Source organism: Varanus komodoensis, unplaced genomic scaffold (genome assembly GCF_004798865.1).
Source record: "Varanus komodoensis strain SLA01 unplaced genomic scaffold, ASM479886v1 scaffold1, whole genome shotgun sequence".
Classification (NCBI taxonomy): domain Eukaryota; kingdom Metazoa; phylum Chordata; class Lepidosauria; order Squamata; family Varanidae; genus Varanus; species Varanus komodoensis.
In genome coordinates, this window is record NW_025335268.1 from 38,705,347 (window position 1) to 38,724,862 (window position 19,516).

Below are 19,516 nucleotides of genomic sequence, written 5' to 3' on the forward strand. Positions count from 1 at the left end.
CATCCCATCAACCGCACACACACGATACACATTTTTCCATCCCGATTAGTGGAAGCTTAGAGTGTTGCCTGAAATGAAGCTGAGGAAAGATTGGCCTAGAGGTCATTCCTTCATTCCATTCTACAAGGACCAACAGGCAAAGCTTTCTGGGTGCTTCATAACCATGATAAAACATAATAAAACCTTTAAAGTGTAAACATATGGAACAGTCTGACTAGCTAAAACCAATTAACACAAACAAGTACCAAGACACAGTAAAAAAATAGCATTAAAAAGTCCCATCATATGCTGTCAGATGCCTGGTTGTTGAGGAAAGCTTTAACACAGAACAGAAAAGATGTCAAAGTTAATCCCCATTCGGCTTCTCTGGAGAGAGCATTCCACAGTCAAGGGGCCACCAGTGAGAAGGCTCTCTCCCTTGTTGCCATCTTTGAAACCTCCCTTAAAGAAAGGGCTCAAATGCAGATTGTAGTTTCATGTTCATACTGAGAGAGACACTCCATATGGTTACTTATTATTGTCTAATTAAGGATGAACAGTGATTAACCTCAGATCTTCCTACTCACAGATCACAGCTATTGTGTAACACTTGACTGAAAGAAAGGAAAGGAAAGGAGAAATGCTATTGCAGCAGTAACATGCTAAGAATTCATCTTATTTTCTTATTCATGAAGAGAAATGAAACTACAAAGGCTATGCTATGACATGGTATATTTAAGAGTCTGAATTTAATGCTCTCTAAAAGAGTCAGTGCAGTGTAGGGCCACGAAGTTGGTGGCTGGTTTGCAGGGGATGCCGTATGAGGCGAGACTGAGGGGACTGGGTCTCTTCAGCCTGGAGAAGAGGAGACTCAGAGGGGATATGTTGGCGACATACAGGTATGTGAGGGGATGTCACATGGAGATGGGTAGAGACCTGTTCTCCCCTGCAGAGGAAGGCAGGACGTGCTCCAACGGCGCAAAGCTCAGGGAGCCAAGGTTCCATTTGGATGCCAGGAAGCACTTCCTGACAGTTAGGACCCCGAGGGTTTCGAATGGGCTTCCATGAGAGGTCGTTGAGGCCCCATCGGTGCGGGTGTTCAAGGACAGGCTGGACGTCCACATGGTGGGCATGTCATGAGCGGAGCCGGCTGGTGCCGGAGGTCAGACTAGATGGCCTGGGAGACCCCTTCTGACTTGCTCTGTTTCTATGTTTCATTGCTTACTGATTTTTCACTGAAGTCAGGTAAAAAAAGAGCAATGATAAAGGACCCAAACAATGCAAATATTAAGACACTGCATGTGTTGTTGTCACTAAATGCAGTTAAAAGCATTCAGGATTTGCTTCCTTTTTTGGAGAAAAGACTACTGCCAAAGAAAAACTGACAGGCTTGTTATAAAAGATTTAAAAAGTAGTCGATATCATTCATTTCCTATTTTAAACACATATGCTGCACTGTTTTTACAATGTGATTTATAACTTTTTGTATGCACTTTTGAGTGTGACTGTATATAAAAATAATCTTGAAATACAACTGCACAGCCATGTGTGCATGCTACATAGATAGCTAAGGAACTACCGTTATTCATTTATTTGATGAACATTTTCAGTGTCGTATAAAGAAAGTAAATTATTTAGACAGCTTATTCAAGCTTAGTTCTGCTTAGCCTTACAACACTCAGAAGCCTGCCAAAGCGTCTCCCATTATCAGTTAGTGCAATAACAGAAAACATTCCTATCTTACAGGGGACATGAGAAAGGAGTGACTGTGAATGCTTATAAAACAGATATCCCTCTACAATAAAAACCTTAATGAAGTTTTTAAAACGTAATCTATTCTCTTCTTTCCTTAAACTGTAAATGCTGAAGCATTTATTTTGTGATAGAGAAGCAAGTCAAGTCAAAATACAATGAAAACAAACCAAAATTTTCTATTCACTGGATCATGGCCATAAACACATAGTTTTTAATTGATATGCCAACTCCTGTCCTTGATTTACCATACAACTATCCCTTAGTGACAACTGCTTCAGGGATTCACTGGGTTAAGTAAACCAACATGCTGCAATACGCATTCTAAATGCATTCTAAATGCCAATGGACTTCTTCGATCCTGAAATGGCCATGCCATTGTTTAAGTTATCTTTGTGTGTGAATCCACTTACCCGAATATTACCTACAAAATAGTAATGTCAGGGAAAACTCTAGATCAATATTTCCCAAACTGATATCCACCCATTCAGTTAACTACAAATCCCATTCCCAGACAGCATAGCAAGTCAGCATGCTGGTTGGGGATGGGGGGATTTTATAGTCAGACACTTCTTGGAGACAAACATTTTCAGTAAACAACCTAATTTGCCCTCCTTGAATGAAAATGTAGATGCATGTACATAGTTATCCTTCAGTTTTCATGCTTCTCCAAATTTTGTAATACATTTTTGGTTCAAAATATGTAGCAGGATGCATATTCTAGAGCAAATTCATATTTGGGACAGGGAGCAGTGTTCAAAATAATACAACCCTTTGCAATTTTACAAACCCCAGTGCAGAGTGATGTGGAAATGGATGGACTTCTGAATGATCACGTGTAAAGCTGACATAGACCATAAATAGAGCGGTCTGTCCATCCCTACTGGTGACCTTCATAAAGCCAGAAAATTCCATGAGCCCCCATTTCTTTCTGGGAACTGTGGTCCTCCTGGGCTCACACACAGCTACTGAGTTTCTGCTTCTGTTCAATGTGACTGCCCTTGATAATGGAATTGCATTCTGCTAATTTTATGAGTTAGTAGCCAGCATCAATATATTTACAAGCACACTTCTTTCATTGCTTAGTATTCATCATTTTGTTTATCAAGGGTATTTCAGATGTGGGTTGGGCTCAACGCGTTCATGCTGTTTAAGACCCTCACTTCCCAAGCAGTCTGAATTGTGGGCAATTTCTTGACATTTGTCATGGATACATTAATTTTTTAAAAAGGTATTTCATAGAAGAGATATTAACTTGCAGATTTTAGTTTTCAGGACCAGTGCATTTGTCATGGACACTACCCTTTCACTGCTTATAAGAACGGCCAATGGAGGCCTGGCTTACTGGCTAAGGGCAGACGTGAATCCTTCTTTATGGCAAGGTCTGACTCCATCTTGCCTGAGAAGGTGGTGGTAAAACATCTGTGTGAAAGGCCCTCCCTGAGGCCCACCCTGCTAGATCATTCAAGTCTGTCTCCAATATTCCATTCTCGGTCAAGGTGCTGAGACATGTGGTAGTTTCTTAGCTCCAGGAGTTTCTGGATGAGAAGGGATAACCTACATCTGTGCTAATGTAGTTTCAGGCCTGGGTTTAGAAATGAGAGTCTCCTTGGTTTGGCCTGGTAACACTGGGAACTCCCCAACATAGATCCCCTGATGGGAGATCCCACAACATTCTCCCACTCCTTATACCACCATCAGACATTACTTCTGCAGGGCCTTTTACACTCTAACATTCAAATTAAAAACACAGGAAGAAGCATTTCACTGAGTGACACCATTAGTCCATCCATCCCAGTAGAAGCAGCTTTCCAGAGTGCCAGATGTGGTCTTTTCCAGTTCTACCCGGACCAAATCTGAGATCTTCCGTGTGCAAAATATGTGCTCTACCACTGACCTAAGCCCCTACAAATATAGGAGAAAGATCTAAATAGCCAGGTTATCTCAAGAAAAATGCACCATGGAATCTTTCTGCTGAAGCTATTTGAAACAATGGAATTAAACACAAACTCTCAACCTGGACTGGAACACTGTTCCAATTTGGAACACTGTTAAAAGGATAAAAAATATCAAGGTCCACATCATCCCATTGTGAAAATGTCTATTGTCTCCGAATTCAGTGGCCATCTCTCCAGGAAAATGGCTCCAAGGTTAACCTTGAAATCCCAATAAGCAAGTCAGACAGGAGATTTCTTTGATGGAGAGCATGCCAACATTATATGGAGGAAGCCACCATCTACTGAGTCAGACCATGAGCCATCTAGTCTTGTCAGATGGCCAAAGGCAGCTCTCAACACTTTCACTGGGGTGTTTGTCCGGCCCTACCTGGAGATTGTGGCAACTGAGCTGGGGGCTCCTGGTGTACAGCAGGTGCTCTGGCATGGAGCCAAGTCCCCACCTCAGCGCTCCCTGCAAGTAACATTATACGCAACCTGAGACATAATGTCAAGCGGACCCATTCTTGCACTACACGAACAAGCCCAAAGGAAATCAGCTTACACTCACCTACAAATCCTTCTTTGCCAACCAGTTTCAGGGCAATTTTGTCTGCCAAAACAGAAGAATTGCCATGGGCGATATTTGCAAATGGGCCAGCATGCACAAACACTGGTGTACCCTAAAAGAAGAAATGAACATGTGACATACATTCGGCATTAGTGCCTGCACTACATGTGATGTCAGACGTGGATTTAAAAAATGGGGACTTGGAATCAGGTCAATGTCATGAGCCAGTTGCATTAACTTAGGACATCCTTTCCCAGAGGATTTCCAGATGCTTTGGACTTCAGCTGCTGTCATCCCCAGTCAGCATGCCAAAGTCAGGAATAATGGAACCTGTAGTCCAACAAATCTGGAAGGCATCAGGCTGAGGGAGGCTGACTTTGCCATTCAGCACAGTTTAACTTCAGCTGCAGTCCTTTCTCAGCTTACATGGGAGGAAGCCCCACTGAACTCAGTGAGAAACCCAGCATGCCAGCATAGTCTTGTGTGAGAGGTCCCTCGTTCTAGCATTTTGTAATGTATATTAATGCGAGAGTCCAATTGGATACTGCCAATACATAGTACTGCATGATTAAAATTAATTAGAACTTTAAAGGAAAAATAATATAACTGGTGCTAGCCCTTTTAATTCACTATTAATCCATGTGATTCTAATAAATGTCTATCTGATTCAACAGTTCTAAAATTCTTCTAGGAACCGTATGAAAGGGACAGCCTATGGCAATTCCATCTGTGAAAACACAAGTTCTCTTTCATTAACGGTGAAGGCCAAGGGAGAGAAGAAAGGAATGTAATGCAAAGAAAAACTGGGAAGAGGTGTTCAACAAAAGACGTTATATTATATCAATAATCCAACAGCTCATCTGCTGTGTGTGCTTTGAAACAGAAGCTGTAGAAAAATAACAAAATAGGTAGACACAGCAAAAAAGCAACTATTGGTTGCATTATAATTTAAATACAATTCATATTTCTTCTCAAACCAAAAGACTGTTGATGATGTTTACCAGGGAAATAATGTTAGTGTAGTATTATGCAGTTTCATTTAGTCAGCCAGCATGCTTTTTCATACAGCAAATATTGCAATGATGAGCCAGTGGGGCACAGCAATTAGACTGTAGGGTTGAGACTTGGGAGATACTAGTGGTTGACTCTGGGTCAGTCACTGAACCTCAGCCTAGCCTACCTCACAGGGTTGTTGTGAGGATAAAATGGAGTGGAAGACCATCATGTAGGCCACCTTGGGTTCCTTGCAAGAAGATATGAATAAATATAAATAAATATTGCAATGCTAGAGCCTCCCTGCTAGGGCATTATTTGAATTCATAATATAATATGTACGAGGCTATAATATAGTAGTCAATGCAAAGTACAGAAGGGCAAAGTATGGAGGAGGGTTTGGAATATGAGGACAGACTGAGAGAGTCTGGCATGTTCAGCCTTGAGAAGAGAAGATTGATGGGGGGCATGATATCCCTCTATAAGTACCTCAAAGGCTGTCACAAAGAGGTAGATCAAGTTCTCTTCTTAATGATGCCAGAGTGTAGGACACAGAATAATCAATTCAAGTTGCAACAACCCAGATAAAGGCAAGTTATCAGGAAAAATTTCCTTGCTTTCAGAGCGATATGGCAATAGAACCAGCTGCCTAGAGAGGTGGTGGGCTCGCTCACACTAGAGACATTCAGAAAGAAACTGGACAGCCATCTGAATGGAATGGTGTAAACTGGTGTCCTGCAACAGCAGGGGGTTGGACTCATGGCCTTCATGGCCCCTTCCAACTCTACTATTCTATGATTCTATGATAATAGTAGTGTTGGAAGGCTTCCTGGTAGGTGGAAATTAAAAAAGAAGTCTTGTGCCTTTAAAAAGAATTAGCTAATGTCTACAGCCTAGCAGAAACTGGAATACTGGTGTAGCTTGACAAGACAAGCCAGTTCTTCCAATTAAATGACATTTATAGCATCTGTCCGTGTGTTTAAAAAAAACAGCAATGCTGTAAGTCTTAACTAGGTATAAGTGATGCATAATACACATTAAACATGGTATCTGAATAGTAGTTTGGTATGTCAGCATTATGGTTCATAATTCTTATGACTCCCTAGGGTTTTTAAATGGATGTCATTCTGAAATATTGCTAAAGGATCCATGTGCATATCCCATTTTGCCACATGAAAGGATAACTGGTAAAACCAAACCAAAATTAGGCTTAGAGAAAGCTGGTTCTAATAACACTCACCACATAAATGGAAGCCCTCTTATATACAAGGAATGTGATAATGCAAAGAAGTTTTCAACAGAGATAGTGCGGGATTTTTTAAAGAGTGCGTATGCTCTGATGAAAAGACAAGTTTGGCCAGTGCAGCTATTTTGTACGTCGAAGGCATCCTTCTGTTTGCTCCTGCTTGTGGCAGAGGGAGGGACCCCACTGCCCCTTGCAGCACCCTCCTGGCCTCTCACGGTGCTTTGGAGGGTCCTTAACCCTTCAAAGGCCATTTTGAAGGGTTGCAGGCACAGGGCTGCAGAGGGACTTGCAAGATGCCTCAATCTACCCCAATAGATGCTCCTTGCCCTTTCAAGAAACTTCATGTAAAACTGTCCTCCCTAAACCTAAAGGAGTTGCTACATCTCCATTTCTGAGGTAGCACCCAAATTATGTTTGTTTCATGTATAACTTGACTTCTCTTCAAGGAGTCCAAGGCAGCACACGTGATCCTCTCCTCTCCATTTTGTCTGTCTGTCTGTCTGTCTGTCTGTCTGTCTGTCTACCTACCTCCTGCCTTTTTCCTCCAAAGGGCTCAAGGCAGCTTACATCATTCTCCTCCTCCATCTTATCCCCACAACAACAACCCTGTGAGGTAGGTTCGGCTGAGAGTCTGTGACTGGCCCAAAGTCACCCAGTTGGCTCCATGGCCGAGCGGGGACTCGAACCCAGATCGCCTGAGTCCCAGTCCCAGGCTCTTAACCACTATACCACACTGGCTCTCTTCACTAGTTTATCTTCAAAACTACTCTACAAGGTAGGTTAGGCTGGCAAATTAGTGGCTGGCCCAAAGTCTCCTAGGAAGTTCCACAGCTAAGTGACTTTCCCAAGTCCTGGGCCAACATCCTAAATACTACACTACACTACAGACGGTGCTTTTCAATATGCCCCCCCCCCATGGAACAATAACATTTCAAATCCTAACACAATAGTATGTTTAATGCAAAAATATCTGTCCTAACATACTGTACTTCTAGCACAGGTATTCCAAAATGGAACTTCTACAGTTCTGGAGGTTGAGGAAAAAACCCATCCTCTCCTTGCATCACACAATACGAAAAATGATGCGATGGAATCAGTTGCACATTTTAGCTTTCACTTTAAAAAGAAAGAAGAAAGAATAGTGTATGTTTTAGATCTTTTCACCAATGTTGGCTTTTACCTTGGGTTCTTTTGGTTTCCATCAGCTTTAAGCTTCTGGCTCTCAAAATAAATTTTACACTGTCATTATATTTATGGTTTTAAGCTTTGTTTTGTAAACCTCCTGTGAACTTGGACTAATGGATGGTATAGAAATGGAACAAATATGACAATATTCAATATATGCAAGCAGACTTTTGGTAGTACTGCAGGATTTTCCTTTCTTCCCCTCCTCTCTGCAGGTGCCCCTTCTCCACCCCAATTTGAATCAAGAGGTCTCCCTACCTTCCAGGGAGGAGGTAGGCACATACAAAGGGCTACAAAAGGGGATATCAATATCTACTCTGCTTGTGGTCAGAGGCACAATTTCATTTTAAATTTTTTAAAAGTATCTCTCTGGCAGTGTAGGAACAGCCTTAAAATGAGGGGAAGCAAATGGTTAGGGATGGCTAGACTCACCTCTAATGTTTGCATTAATGTCGGTTTAATGGCATCCTTCATCAAAACTGCCAGAGCACCAGTTGTTCCCTAAAAAAGAATGACATAAGCTTTAGTTTTCATGTTCAGGTCAATTTTATCTGAAACTTAAAAATAAGTTTGTTAATTATCAGAGCAAATAAAGTCTTGTTTAAGAAATCTACTACGGTCAAAAAAATGCTTCTCCCTTCATAGGATGTTAAAATAAAAGCAAGTTATAAAAAAGAAACTTGGCCTCCATCACTGTCACCTCAAAATGAAAGAGAAAGGAGTAAAATTCAGAAGACTCTGCTAAGCCTACTGCTGGATGTTGTTTTCCTTTATATGGGACTTTTGTAGAAACGTCTGCTTCCCACAAAACTGGTACTTATTGAGAGACCATTTTTGTGCAGTCCTCTAGGTTCTTGGCACAGTGAAGGACAAATGGTCTCCACTGGCAACCTGGTAAGTTAGTTTAAGAGTTCTTTTCAAAGACAAGCAAGTATAAATGAGCTTTACTCCACACAAAGAAGGCCTTGCTGTTGGAACGAATCCTCCTTGTGGCAGGAATGCCATCCTTTGTATGCCCTTCACAGACACCTGGCCCCTCTTGCTGGCTCATCTGCTCTGTCTTGGTGACACATTGTAGATGGGATGGCGTAGGTTGGATTGGTTGGTTGTACCTTGTAGGCAAAGGTTTGACATTGCTGCCCTTTCAGTCCCTTCCCAGTTCTGTGGAAGGGGTTGCTTTTCCCACTAGGAAAGGATGCCCTCCATAAATGCAATGCTACTAGGAAGTAGTTACGTTTGCTGATGATTCCACATTATTTAAAATGGTGCAATCCAAGCAGACCATAGAGAAATCTCTCTCCAAACAAGATAAGAATTGCTAACAAAAAATAATTCCATTCTCTGTTTGTCTTTAATCTGGAAAACCCTAACATTTATATATAAAATATTTTTGTTTGTACCATTTATATTCTGTCAAGGAGCCCCAGGTGGCATTCCTGATATTCCTCCTCTCCATTGTATCCTCAGAACAATCTGAGGTAGGCTAGCCAAAGAGTCAGCAGCCCACCCACAAGACTAAGAAACCAAGCTAAGCCAATACATGTTGATGGAGTATGACTCAGGTGTGACGATTCAAAAAGGAGATCTTAGCAATGTGTTAAAAAGACTGAACACTGTCAGTTTGACATAAAGCAGCAACAAAACTGGCAAGCTCAATATTAGGAAATTCACTGAGATTAAGCTGCCAGTGTTAAACGTTTATATAAAATGTGGTAAGAACACATTACAGGAGCTGTGCAGGGCTGCCATGGATGGGACCTTTTGGACAGCTTTCATTCCTAGGGTTGCCATATGGCGGAGATGACTTGATGGCACATAACAAGAACAAAGACCAGCTTTGGAATAATGTGTACATCCCATCTCAAAAAGGATCCTGCAGAGCTGAAAAAAGTGTGGCAAGGGGTCAGGGGACTGGAACATCTTTTCTATGACAACAGCTACAATGCTGGGGACTTTTTTAAGTTGAGGAAAAAGGCAAATTAGAGAACAGGACAGTGGTTTAGATAATTATGCCTGATGTGGAGAAAATGCATAAGGGTCATTCCATGAAACTGAACGGACAGATCACAGGAAGTACTTCTTCACACAGCACATAATCTATGAAATGCACTGCTACACTACAAGGCAATTAGCATGGATGACTTATTTGTTCCTTATCAAGTGCTACCAGTCGTAATGGCTATAGGCAACATTCCTATTGCTGCTGCTGGGAAGCAAGAGGAGAGGACCGTCACCTTCCTGTCCTGCACTTAGGCTTCTCGGAGGCTTCCAACTGGCTCTGCTAGAACCAGGGTGCTGGACTACATAAAGCCTGTCTTAGACTGATTAAGCAAGGTACTTCTGGTGATATCTGGCTCAGGAAGAGCCATCACTGAGACCACAGGCTAGAACGCTTTTTCCAATGGATATCTGTAAAACTGGAGCTATAACTAGAAAGCCAGTGGGATTATTGTAATGCGCTCTATGTGGGGCTGCCCTTGAAAACAGTCCAGATACTTCAATTGGTGCAAAATAGAGCTGCCAGGCTGCTGTCGGGGACTGGGCGTTATTCTCATATAACGCCAGTCATCTACCAGCTTCACTGGCTCCCAGTTGAAGTCTGGGCCCAATTCAAGGTGCTGGTACTTGCCTATGAAGCCCTAAATGGCCTGGTTCCTGGATGCCTGAAGGATGTCTCTTCCCCTATATGCCCTCACACTCCTTAAGATCAGCAGGGGAGGCCTTACTGCAGGAACCCTCTCTAAGGGAGGTACGGAGGGTATCCATGCGGAGGAGGGCCTTCTCTGTGGTGGCACCCAGACTATGGAACATGCTCCCCAGAGAGGTCCACCTGGTGCCAATCCTCTATTCCTTTCAGCGCCGGGTAAAGTCCTTTTTATTTAATCTCCATTTTAACAACTAATATTATTTTATTAATATTGCTAATTTATATACAGATGCATTTTATTTTTATTACTTTTATTAATTAAGAGAGGATATATTGTGGAATGTTTTATGCTATTTGAATGTTTTATGCTATTCTTTTGTGGAATTTTATTCATGTAAGCCGTCCTGAGACTTTCACAAAGGATGGCATACAAATGTCTTAAACAAACAAACAAACAAGCCAAGTTCTCCATTAGCTGGCACTCAACAGTGTATATTGATTTTAAAGCTGCAATCAACTTTCTGGTTCCCCTCCCCAAAAGCTATTCTTAACCCATTTTCTTGCCTTTTAAGATCAAAACTGAGAACATACCTTCATCAAAGCACAATGGTCCCTCTTTTTAAGATTATTTGAATTCAGTTTTTCATAGAAATGTTTGACTTGAAAATACAGATGGAATGTCTGCTTGGATATTTTGCTCAACTGAGTTTGAAATAAAGCCTCTTCGGACACCAGATATAAATGAAAGGATTTGATTAAGAATTAAGATAGAGGCCAAAGAATTTTCAAAAGCCTTAACATAAATTCAGCACAAAAAACCTGGAGCCTTCAGTTGCAAACAATATTGTCGCTCGTATGTGCTTTGTAAAAGGAGTACATGACCATAGAGGTAATGGGACTTCAACATTTTTAAAACAGCCTTGCACCGTAACTTGAGAAGCTTCCCTACTATACAAATAGTTACATATTTATTTAATATTCCTCATGGCTGCTGAAATACTAATCTTGAACATGCCAGTTTAATTTACCATGGAGATATGGCATCTGTCCATCAAACATTGTGCTGTAATATAGCAGCCAAATTGCAATCTAGTCTTCAGAACTCTGCTCAATGAGCACCATATTTTGGCAACAAATTCTGTAGTTCCATTACAGAGGCTGGATTTTTCAAACCCATTACATTTGCGAAAGGAGCCCCTGAGTTTATGAAATACTCAATTTATCTTTTCTTCCCTGCCACCTCCCACCTCCAACCCTTTCTTACAGCATCTGGTTTTCATCGGCCAATGTGTATTTTAGATTTCATTACACTGCATTGGAAATGTGGTATAGCACCCTGAAATTAAGAGAAATTGCATATTTGCAGGGTATATTAAACATTATTCACATCCGAAACAAATGAAAGAGAGAAGGAATTAGTGGTTTAGGCTGAACATTAAATAATGAATTGAAGACTACTTGTCAAAGTATCATTTCAATATATAGAAAATCAGACAACTTTAAAAGTGTGTTCATTTTCAAACACATGTTAAGTGTTAATTGAAGTGTGCATTCAAGGTGACATTAAAATACTTCTGAGGCTTAAAATCTAGGACACTGCTCTTACCATTTAAGGAGTTATTTGTAGTTGCAGTTCCATGTTTTCATCTGCAAAACTCCCCTTTTTTCAGCATATGCATGGGTATGTATATTGGCCAGTGTTTCCCAGACTATTTATTTATTTATTCAGACATCTATATCCCCCCTTTTTATGAGGAAATCAAACTCAAGGCAGCTACCATCTTTCTCTCCCACACACACACAAACTAAAAACAATCCCACAAAGAAAGCAAAAACAAACTGCAGCAAAAACAGCATTAAAAAGCCTATTAGCAGCAGAAGACTTAGGTGCCCCTGTCTATACTCATTCTGCCTTCTTGGCTTGTCCTCAAGCCACCCATTCTGCAGGAGAACATCAAGCATTCCTTGCATGTTGTCCTACGTACATACATAATATGCTGCTCAGGACAGAGATACATGGATGCGCACACACTGACACTAGTGTGGATATCTGTCTTTATACAAAACCACACAATGGGATATGCCATCAGATTAAGGAAGCACCACAAACTTGAGAAGCAGAGGGTTCACAAGGACTGATGCTGGCATCCCTTTTAGATTTAAAGCAAAATCTTTTCAAAACTTTAAAGAAATATGTGTCTAGCAGGGATAAGAAACAGCCCAGGTGAAAGAGCTGCAGCCTCCGCAAAAGACACAGGATGCAGAAGCATTCTAGGAAAATTAAGGTGGCAACTGCAGCTACTTCACTAGTCAGTTTTCTTATCTGAACTTCGCACTTGTGCTCATCACTGCCTGCTCTCCTGTCACCCAGCCCTCCATTTCTGGTAGCCTGTTCAGGAGCGGGGGACGCAGGCAAGTGTGGGGAAGGGGTGAGTGGCATCTTTCTTGAGCTCCTCTGAGATCTAACATCAGTCCAAATCAGAGTGCAATGATGGGAAAATGGGGCCCCACAAATCCAGAGTGAATGATTGGGGTTCTTTGCTTGAGGCCATTTAACTAGCCTTCTTCAGGAGCCTACCCTTTCCTGAAATCTTTTATTTCTCTGTGAGGTTCGCTGCTATCCATGCTTTGAAAACCACTTATATAGATATGGAAAAAATTCTTTAGAAACAGAAACCTCTAAAAGAAACAGTTTCTCCCCCTGGATTGTTTCTTTGCTACATTTATAACCTACCTTTCCTCTAAGAAGTCCTGGCGTACATAAACTGCTCTTACCCATCATTTTGTCTTTAAAACAACCCTGCAAGGTAGGTTAGGCTAAAAGTCAGTGACTGGCCCAAAGTCACCCCATGAGCTTCATGGCCGAGTGGAGACTAGATTGGGGACCAGAATGCAGCAAACAAACAACTTGGATCTCTCAAGCCCATAGTTATGTTCAACTACGGACCTGAAATTACATGAAAAGACTTTTTTAAAAGGTGGACTGTTCCCTAAAGAGTGAAGAGTTTGCAAGGAGCATTATGTGATCCATACCAAATCTTCTGCTGTCACTGGTTGCCCTGTTCTGCTGTTTGCGACTACGATTTTACCCAGTCTCTCCTTCATATCAGACAGGCCGCTGGTCAGTGCTAAGATTGCCATGATTTCACTTGCAACAGCTATGTCAAACTGAGTCTGCAAAAAGAAAAGTGGAAGGGCACCAGAAATGAGAGGGCTGAAGTTCATTCTTGAGAAGCTTGTATGAAAAAAATAAATCAAAGCATATCGTTTCCTGCCCATCTAAACAACTGACAAGGATCAGCAGAAGGGTGGATAGCTAGATGGGAAGTCCTATCTGAGTGTGCCCTAAACAAGTTGGAGAGATGGACACTGCAGGAAGGTTCCTGTGGACACGTTCAGCCCGTGCGGTTCAGCCACTCCCTTCCTTGCCTACTTGCTTCTCTAGGGGAGTGTGTGCGTCCAGTCACAGTCATGCCCACTCTTTGCGACCCCATGGAGCACAGCACACCAGGATCCTCTGTCCTCCACTACCTCCCAGAACCCCCCAGCCACATGCCCACCGCTCCGCACCATCAATATCTGAGGTCTCCTTCCCCTTTTGACTTCAATCATTCCCAGCATTACGGTTCTTTCCAATTAGTCGTTTTTCTCATTAGGTGGCCAAAGTATTTGAGCTTCATCTTCAGCATCTGCCCTTCTAAAGAACAGTCAGGGTTGAAGGAAATGGCCAGTATCCTTGCCATGAAAACCCCATGGACAGTATCAAAAAGGGAGTGTGTAGGCAGAATTAAGTCTTGCTTTGTGACACTACAACCAGAGTAGATTCAGCAGATTAACTCTGGCTACTGCTTAGAAGCAAGCTCACCAAGTTATACAAACACATATTGGGATCATAGCAGAGATGATATATATGGCATCAGTGATAATATAATGAGTATAATCTGACATAGTTTTTGGAACTAAGTTGATATTCCATGTTCTGAAATATGTTCTAGTGAAGTTACTTTTAGGTGGCAATCTTGTGGAATTCTATGACAAGCTTTCGAGCTGGCTAGATGGTGGGGGGATGCAGGGATGTAGGGATGTTGTTTACCTGGATTTCAGCAAGGCCTTTGATGAAGTGCTGCATGATATCCTGCTTGAGAAATTGAGGAGTTTTGGGACAGACCAATGCACTGTCTAATGGATTAGGGCATGGTTGACGGACCGAAAGTAGAGGGGAACTATTTGTGGGGAATCATCGGGGTGATGGCCAGTGACGAGCAGGGTCCCCCAGGGCTCTGTTCTGGGACCAACCCTGTTCAATCTTTTCTTCAGTGACCTGGAAGAGGGGGTGACCAGTCTGCTGATCAGATTTATTTACTTTATTATTTATTTATTTGGAGTTTTTGCATGCCATCCCATTCCCATTATGTTGGAAGCCTTGGGACGGCTTCCAACATAATAAACAAACAACATATAAATAATACATATAAAATCTGGATTCCCCTGGCTGTAGAAATTAAAACCAATAAATGATATTAACAGTTATTAAAATATTTGCAGATGATACTAAAATGGGGGCTATGGTCACAACCGAGGAGCAGGTTGAGCAGGCTATGGAAGTGGGTGGGGGACAACAGGATGGCGTTCAATGTGGATAAGCGCAAGGTCTTGCACTTGGTGCATAGGAATGGGTGTCATAAGTACAGGTCAGGGGACAAGTGACTGAAGAGCAGTACCTGTGAAAGGAATCTCGGGGCACTGGTTGACTGCAGGCTAAACGTGAGTCATCAGTGTGACACAGCGGTCAAAAGGGCAAATGCCACCCTTGGATGCATAGCCAGAACAATGGCTTCTAGATCAAGAAAGGTAATACTGCCACACTATACGACTCTGGTATGCTTGCAACTGGAGTATTGTGTTCAGTTCTGGGCTTCACATTACAGGAAGGATATAGCTGGCTTAGAAAGGGTGCAGAGTAGGGCCACAAGGATGGTGGCCAGATTGCAGGGAAACTGTATGAGGTGAGACTGAGGGAACTAGGTTTTTTCAGCCTGGAGGAGACTCTGAGGGGATCCATTGGCAACATATAAGTACGTGACGGGGTGTCACGTGGAGGTGGGTTGAGACCTGTTTTTCCCTGCAGAAGACTCATTCCAATGGAGCAAAGCTCAGGGAACCAAGGTTCAGTTTGGATGTCAGGAAATACTTCCTGACAGTTAGGTCCCCAAGGGTATGGAATGGGCTTTCACAGGAGGTGGCTGAAGCCCCATTGGTGAAGGTGTTCAAGAACAGACCTGACATGCACATGGTAGGCATGTCAGGAGCAGAGCTGCTGGAGCCAGAGGTCAGACTAGATGGCTCAGGAGACACCTTCTGACTCATTCTGTTTCTATTTTCTATCTCATAGAGTAAACCCAATAGGGAGTAAGCCCAATGGATTCAGGAAGACTTACTTCTGAATAAACAACTATAAGATAGTGTTCATAACAGTTCCCTGCACATCAACATAATTTTATCATGCTATTTCAACATGGAATGGAGGCTACTGTTCTGCATTATTTTCTTCACCAGGTGCCCTCCAGATTTGTTAGACTACATCTCCCATCATCCCCCAGTTATAGCCTAACACATTTGGTGGGCACCTGCTGGGGAAGACTGATTTATCATGCACCAAACAAGATACACTGCCAATCTGTTCATAACTGAAAAGCAATAAATTTTCAACAATATAGTGGGATAGTAGAAAGCAAGGATGTTTAATAGCTAAAGGATGTTTCTTTTCCAAACACACACATTTGCCTACCTGGCGAGAAAATCCCTTCTCTGTATTTGCTTGCCCAATTGTAATTTTCCTAAGGAATCTATCATTTGTGTCTACCACTGAAAAGGAAAAAAAGAAACACTTACCAGAACAAGCATTAAAAGTTCTACCCTTATGTTTAAACTCAATAGGAACCATCCCTATATCTCACCCTGCTAACAACTTCATACCCTGGAAGTATATGCAACAGATGCGTCCTGACCGTTCAGGTTTGCTGCCAACTCAGGCAGGGCTTAGAACAACGATGATGTCCTGACTATCTTTTTTTCCCTGGCACAGGCGAAATATGACGGTTTTGTGTTTACAAAACTCCCTCTACAACTTACAGCATGGCCCAGCCAGCTGGACTGCACTCTAAAATGGATGCAAGACCAGATCTCTATTGCACCAAAGCTCCACTCTGAAAAGTCTTATATAATATTTTGTCCTCTAATGGGGGCAGTATAATTCTGAGCCTTAACATTCACTTAAGGACAATAAAATTAAAATATCTTGGATGTAAACATCTGCTTCATTTGAATCTTCTTTTTCAGACAGTATCAGCAGAATAATCCAGATTAGGCATCATAGTTAGATATGAGGAATGCTGGGAATGTTCTTAATCCAAGGAATTTAAACAACTATAGACTTGCCATAAGAACATGAAAGGAAAAATGCAGAGTGCTTAAATTTCACTCTGGGTGAAACTTCTTATCTGGGTGAAAAGATGCATCTGGAATTCCACTGCCATTTAAAATGCAGAAACCTAAGGAAAGAAACCTTCTTTCACAAGACATTATACAACATCTGAGTCTAACGCCAAATGTCAAAAACACATTGCTAGTTACAAAATTCATATGCAATGAGACTATCACTATATATTTTTAACTTCAATCTTCATTAGTGGGCACATACTTCCTTGATTATCTCAAACTGGGCTGTTCATTTTACATCAGGACTACTGGAAGTAGAGCATTTGTTCCTACTTTTCAGTGTTATTGGAGAAATAATGCTTTGTTTTTTATTTGCATTTTCATGAGCCATTTCACAGGTGGAGTTATCACAAGGTATTCAAGCCACAGACTGTGACTCGGTTTACTAGAGAGCCAAGGTTTATGGTTGCTCTTCCTTTCCTAAATTCTATGCCATGCACAAAAACATACAGCAAAGAAGAAGGGTGGAGCCTCTATCTATGGACCAGCCATTTTTACAACCTTTGTATGGGCTTTTACAGAAGGCACATGCAACCCAGGCCCCGAGCAATGCAGCTTTAAACAAGGCAAACTTAATATTTTTATATATGGGGCAATTCTGTTCCTATCTTCCACAAAAGAAAGGAGAACAGCACATAGGAAAATCATGATTGTACTTGTATTGCTGGGAACTCTCCATGTATCCCAGATGACCAATATGCACAACACTGCAACTTGTTTAGCTCCCAGGCCTCATTCCAAATATAGGGAAGAACAGAATGCATTTCAGTACAAAATACATTTTTCCTTCGATCAATTAACATAATCAGTTTTTTGTAAAAAATCTCTGCCATGAACTAAAAGCCATCCTAGACAAGGCAAGATATGCAAAATATGTAATTCTTGTGCAAAATACACAAATTACATAATTCTTTGTAAAAGGATGCAAAGCCCACAAGTTATGTGTGTAGAAGCAGAATTCTGTTTGAACTCACTTTCTCCCATACGCCCCCACAACGCTTGCTGTGAGACAGACTTAAAGAAGGGAGAAAATGAATCGGAGTCCAGGGAGCCGAGCTGAGGAAATCTATCAGATTCCCACCTGCCAACCAGATTCCCTGCACATCCCACAAAGCAACCAAGTCCCTCTGAAGTGCCATTTGGGCATCGTTGGAGGGGCAGTTGCTGATGAGAAAGGCTGGAAGTTGCAAGCATGAGATAATGAGGAGCGGCAGTGCGTTTTGCCACTGTTACTAAGAGGTTCTGTAGTCAGTTCTGGCAATCCATGATGAAATTGCTTTCCCAGGTTCATACGACATGACAACCCAGTCACGGCTGCTAGGGTTCAAGTGACTTTGTGTGTAAGAAGTGTTCACTGGGGTGGAATGGTGGCCAGCATTTGAAATCAGGGAATTAAGAGTTGTTCAGCAATCTGATTTCCAAATTATGGTGGGTGGAAATGCATGAAAACCTTTACGCAGAAAGTGTAAGATGCATGGACATATCAAAATGGCAAACTACCTGGACTTGAATTCCAATCACTGTGCCACTCATGCCCATGTAGATGCATCCATGCGTATTTTCCATTATTTAGAAAATAATTCCTTAAACCTTTAGTATACATCAGAGCTGGCTCTTAAAATGGGAATGAAGTCTGCTGTGTTTATGTGAAAATGTCCAAACCTGGACAGATCCTTTAAAGCAGGCTGAACCTCTATCTAGAAGAATTTAATTTGTGTTATGTGCTCACTGGATTGGATCTCACTTCATGTGAACAAGCAAGTGGACATCTGCTAGTATGCCATGTCTTCAACTGGTGCAGTAAGACTTTCTTGTCCCTGCCTCCCCACTGCAGCCTTCTCTGCATGCCTCAAACCTGCTCCAGACAAAAACACTGCAATGGGGTTCTTTATTATTTAAGTAATACACAATTAGCTATTATTTATGCCCTAGTTGTGGCCTTTGCATGGGTATCTGCTTGCCCATTTAGGAAGCGGCAGGCTGGATCCAGCAGCCTCATTTTGTTCTCACAAGAGTTACCTCTCTGCCATGTTATTGTAGATGGATCTATGTCAAGTCGCACAAATCTGTTAATTTCATCTGCCGTTAATGCGTCAGGATCCTCTTTGGTTATCCCCAGCCTCTGGAAAAAAACAAGGGATAAATGAGGATTCTTGCATGGAAAGCTACACACATCCAGCTCAGCTATAAAATCCCTCACAGCCTGTGGTTGTCCCAAGCTAAAGTAACAGGGACTACTTTCTGTTTGCACATGCTGCAGGCTTTCTGCACACCATCTCAGCAAAGGTCAAATGGCATTCACCTGACTTAATTTTTTAAAGTAAACATTGGTGCTAAAGGAACAGGTTTGTCTGCCAGATGACTTAGTTTTTAGTGGTTTTGACTGTTTTAAAATATCAATCCATTAATAAGCCTTGGGAACAAAGCTAGAATCAAACTATATACAGCAAAAGTGTCATATGTTTGTAAGGCAAACTACAAGGTCTAGCAACTAGTTAACACATGCAAATCAGAGTCATGTTTCTCTGTAAAATAACAGGTGAGGATTTGGTCTATCTAAAGCACTTCTCTTCACCTAAGTTCAGGCAACTTTTCTACTCAGCAAAATAAGATGCTGTGCAGTATTTTATAAATGAACTGTATGCAGAAGACTGAGGCAGGAGGAAAGTCTGCTTAGTTATGGTCAGGGGATCCTGGACCCAACTGCCTAG

At 41.8% G+C, this 19,516-nt stretch overlaps 1 protein-coding gene across 3 annotated transcripts in view; it reads right to left on the minus strand.

The window, feature by feature from the left end:
* The window catches only part of MTHFD1L (methylenetetrahydrofolate dehydrogenase (NADP+ dependent) 1 like), a 144,032-nt gene that overhangs the window by 70,188 nt on the left and 54,328 nt on the right, over nt 1-19,516 (minus strand). For all 3 annotated transcript variants that reach the window (XR_006413949.1, XM_044422800.1, XM_044422807.1), the window contains 5 exons: nt 18,825-18,927; nt 16,096-16,172; nt 13,341-13,481; nt 8,093-8,161; nt 4,237-4,348 (listed from right to left, as the gene is read on the minus strand). Coding sequence is in view for 2 of the 3 variants with exons in the window: in XM_044422800.1 (XP_044278735.1) it covers nt 4,237-4,348; nt 8,093-8,161; nt 13,341-13,481; nt 16,096-16,172; nt 18,825-18,927 (502 nt within the window). In the remaining variant the exon portion in view is untranslated. The remainder of the gene's footprint in view (nt 1-4,236; nt 4,349-8,092; nt 8,162-13,340; nt 13,482-16,095; nt 16,173-18,824; nt 18,928-19,516) is intronic.